The sequence below is a fragment of the Atta colombica genome, unplaced genomic scaffold (assembly GCF_001594045.1).
Source record: "Atta colombica isolate Treedump-2 unplaced genomic scaffold, Acol1.0 scaffold277, whole genome shotgun sequence".
NCBI classification, from domain to species: Eukaryota; Metazoa; Arthropoda; class Insecta; order Hymenoptera; family Formicidae; genus Atta; species Atta colombica.
This window is the reverse complement of record NW_017259378.1, coordinates 940,851-945,535: the sequence shown is the minus strand read 5'-3', so window position 1 is coordinate 945,535 and position 4,685 is coordinate 940,851. Positions and strand designations below refer to the sequence as shown.

The window sequence follows — 4,685 nt, the reverse complement described above, 5'->3', positions numbered from 1 at the left end:
TTTTATATAAAATGTCGTTCATTTAATATTCAATATATATATAAAATGTATTATGTCAAAGACATAATATAATTTCATTGGAAAAATTTAATTTTGTATATAAACATTATTATTATTATATTTCTATAAAAATTATAAATTAATTAAAATTAAAATTAAAAATTATGAATTATTTATATATGAGTAATAAAAAGACGAGCATGAGAAGAAAAACGAAATAATTTTGAATTTCATAATTGTGATGAGTCATGTTGAAATGATTGAATAAATCATTGTTGTTAATAAAAATCAAGAAGACATAAAACCAAGAAGAATCGATATTATATTTTATTTAATACGATTGTATATAAAATATACTTTTGGTCTTCTTTTTTGCGTTTCTTTTCAGTTTTGTTTTCTTTTTATTATTAATTTTGTTAAACGAAACATTGCAAATTCAACTCGAAAATGGACGATCGTAAATACTCAAATACGTATCAGATTATTACGTAATCTCTTGATGATCTCAAGAAAGAGTACCGACGAAATGCACGGCGTCTAATTGCCTAAGAGTATGTCGACGTTACTCAAATGTATCATAAAAAAATCTCTCTTGCGATACAGCGGACTAGTATGATGATATCAAACTGCTCAGCTTTGATAAACTTGGGAATATGGAATACAGGATGATTCAGTGCCTTCGGTCATTCAAATACTTCTTCCGAACACCTATCCCCGATACAGATAAATTCAATGGGTGGATTATGAAATGAAGATAACATTAAGATAAGTTATAACCAAACATTCGAAATAGAAGGAAAAAAACGTAGAGTCACGTTAATACTTTCCCACGAAACACATTCGTAATTGTAAAATGTTTTAATAAGAACAAAATTCCATTCACAATTTTACACCGTGTATTTCGACTCTCAAATATTCTCGTTACGTTCGTACGCCAAAAAATTATGAATAGTACTCTTTCACGAATTAAAGATGTCGTCTAAAGTGGATTTTAATCTCCTCTATCACAATTGTTGTTTGCAATTGTACTTGAAACGATGCTTACGAAGTCATTGTCAGTTTAAGTGACAACACACAGTAACGGACATAAGTTTAAGCAAATGTAATAGATCGTACACATGTAAATATTTATTTCCCTATCTGTTTTCTTGTTTTCTGAACATAATACATATACGTGACTTCCTTAAAGTTTTGGGCATATTTAAGAATGTGAATAATATTCTACAAATTTATTTAAACTCGTATATCCATATTCTCTTTTATTATTAAATATTCTAGAAGCAGCTTCGTAGAAAATGCAATAAATGATAAACTATAAATATAATGAATTTTATGGATAATTTTGGTCAATGGCAATATGAACGTATAAAAATATAAACTAAAAATATAAAATATAAATACAAATTATATAAAAATTTACTTCCTTTCGCACTGCATATTTATGTAAAAAAATTAATTTTCATGTAATCTATATTCATCAGTTATAGTGTAAAAAAGATAATTCCATCTTTGTGCTAATAAATTGATTTTTTTATTCTATTTCTTATAAGAATAAATAACAAATTGTGTGGATATGAATATGACAAAAATTTTTTATAAAGAGAATAATAATTTAGGAAATATTTTTAGATTTTCTGGCAAGCAACTTATATGTGTATGAATATATCAAAATAATAATAATAATAATCGCTATTATATTACATATATTTTACATGTAATGTGAAAACATATTACTTATAATTAATAAGAATAATCTCTAGAATATTTCGCTCAACAGTTATGCAGTAATATAACATAAAATAAAGTCGATCCTCGTGACGATGAACCATAATTCTCAGTGAAATACCCCGAAGCCTACCTCTCGGCGAGTTTATCGTCTGTAGCCGATGTTCTCCTCCTCGTCCTCGTTCTCGTCGTCGTACTCATCGTCATCATCGGGTGGCCAACAGACAACAGCGTCGACGGCGTCATCATCAGTGTTGTCAGTACGACGTGTTCGTCGACGTGGCTGTGCTCGTGGCGGTGACGAGAAGGTCGAGGATGTCGCAGGCGACGTCGGCGCCGCGTTGGTCGCGGACGCCGTGATCGCGGGCAGATCCGGCATCGGTGTTGGTATCGGTGCGGCAGCGGTCGCGACATAAGCCGCGGCGGCAGCGACTCAGGCCAAAGCGTAAGGGTGGGTAGCGTGATGTCACAAGCCCGGTGCCGCGGTGGCGACAGCGGGTGGCGGAGGAGCGCTGGTGGTGGCCACGCTTGTCGCGTGATGATAAAGCGGACTCTGATAATACTCCTGATGATGATGATTCGTCATGTGCATTGGCCCGGCGGCGTTTGTACCGGCGTGCATGCCGTTGTGATGATGATGGCTGGGCGGCGCTGAATGCGCGTGCGGATGATGCGGCGAGCCAAAGTTAGCGTAGCTCTGATGCAGCTGCTCGTACATCTTCATCTCGGGCGGCTTGGTGTCCTGAGCACCGGGAGAAGTGCCCGCCGTATCGCGCGGCAATAACCTGTTGATGCTAAACGGATGATTGGCTGCCGTTCCATAAAGCGGTTCCTGCTTCAGACTGCCTGTCATGCCGTGATGCAGGCTCGCGGTATCGGACAATAGTTGCGGATGAATACCGCGGCTGACCATTGCTGTGAGTTCGTCGTGTGCAGCGCTGAGATCGGGTCCGAGAAGACCACCAATGTCTGTGTCACTCTTCAGAGCGGTGTGATGCTGATGCAGACTCGTGTGATGGTGATGGTGCGAAGACACCAACGAGTGCAAATCTTTATCGTCTTGCGGCTGAGGGCCGCCATGGTGGATGGATGAACCGGTCTTCTTGGAACCGGGCGCGACTTCGTGAGTGGATGGACTGTGTTGGCCGGCGATGGTCGCGCCAGCTGCCACCGCTACCGTAGCTGTCGCTTGATGCTGCTGATGTTGCTGGTGTTTGTTGCTTTGTCTGGTCAGCTCTTTTTTCTCGTCCTTGAACCTCTTTTGACGCCGTAAATAACAACCATTCTCAAACATATTGCCGCTGTCAGGATGCAGCGTCCAAAATGATCCTTTGCCAGGTTTATCCGGTGTACGTGGCACCTTGACAAAACAATCGTTAAAGCTTAAGGAATGCCTAATAGAGTTTTGCCAGCGCTGCTGATTCTGTCTGTAAAATGGGAACAGATCCATGATGAATTGATAAATCTCCGAGAGAGTCAACATCTTGTGAGGCGCATTCTGTATCGCCATGGTGATCAGGCTAATATAGGAATACGGTGGCTTCGCGTGAGTGTAACTACGTCTATAGGACTTGTCGCTGCGGGCACGCTGTAGAGCTGAATTCGGCGAGTCCGGTTCTGTTAGAGCGAGAGGATCCCGGCTGACGCCGGTACCTCCGCCGGGAGTCAACGGACCGTATCCGACGGCACTCATACAGGCACCGCCGGCGCCCATGGAAGCACCGCTGTAACCGCTCATCCCGCCGCCTCCCATCGACGCCATTCCCATTGCTGAACTCATGGTACTCATGTTAAAACCTCCAGCGCCCTGAGGACTGCAGCTGGGCCCGACTCCGACTCCCATCGACATACCCATCGGCACGCATCCCATTGAGTTTATCGAGCTGTACGTGGGCGCCATGCTGCCCATACTGGACATTGCGGCACTGGTCATGGCACCCGCATCGCCATACAGCTTTTGCGACTGAAGCATGGTCATAGAGCTCACCGGTGCCGGGGTGGCCTGCTGTCGCGTCGTCGTTGTCAAACGAGAATCATGAAATCCGCGGTACCACGGCTGCTGACAGTCGGGTATTCCCTTAATCTTTCCACCGGATGAATCTGATGTCGATACGCGTGCTCAGCTTGCGCTCAAGGAATTCTCTAATTCTAGTCTTCTATCGCTGCCGAGTCACAAATCACAAGAGATGATTGTTATACGCACAGAAGACTCACGGAGAGATGCGCAACGAGTGCCTGAAGAATTCGCCTCACACTTAAAGAAAGAAGAACTTCACCAGAAAGAAGAACTTCACCGAATATTCTTCCTCAGAGCGATAATGCACTGAACGGCACTGTATTGACGGAACTTTTTCTTTTGTCACAACCTGGAGCAGAAACGCTATTCCTTTCTACGCGAGAAAAAAAGTTACGAGCGTATCTTTATAGAATCTTGGGAGGAGTTAGGAACGCGTACTGCGTCAGCAGAGAGCGACGAATACCAAGATGGTACCTGGTGAACTTTATTCACCTCTTATGCCTCTTCTTCCCGGAACACAATGCACAGTCCGTTTATTCACGGGAAGATGCGCATTCGATGCACACGAAGCAGACGGGAGCGAACGCGAGCGCGAAAGTGAGTAGTACCCCCCCGCGGGAGAGTTAGGGGTAATTGTTACCCCAACACCATGGAGGGCACGACGAATGCAAAGCCGACGACAGGAAAAGAGCCCAGGCTCTCGCTCGCGTGTTGTACGACGTGGACGAGTGCGCGAAACAACACCAACCACTATACGGTGACGGCCGCTCGTCGGTCGCGCGCGCGGTCGGTTATTTGATCGAGCGGGGCTGCTGTTTGAGCCGCCTCACCACCTCTCACCACACACTCCGCCTCGCGTACCAACGAGTTTCTCTCTCCTCTCTCTGTGTGCCGTGTTGTGGATGGAGGCCGGTTAGCGAGTGTACTCCGCTACTCTTGAGTC

At 43.6% G+C, this 4,685-nt stretch overlaps 1 protein-coding gene across 1 annotated transcript; it reads right to left on the bottom strand.

The window, feature by feature from the left end:
• Nucleotides 1-1,910: 1,910 nt before the first annotated feature.
• Nucleotides 1,911-3,844, bottom strand: LOC108689813 (silk gland factor 1-like). The gene has a single exon (XM_018196753.1). It carries the CDS (start codon nt 3,701-3,703, stop codon nt 2,192-2,194), a length of 1,512 nt encoding a protein of 503 aa, XP_018052242.1. The 5' UTR covers nt 3,704-3,844; the 3' UTR covers nt 1,911-2,191.
• Nucleotides 3,845-4,685: the final 841 nt, after the last annotated feature.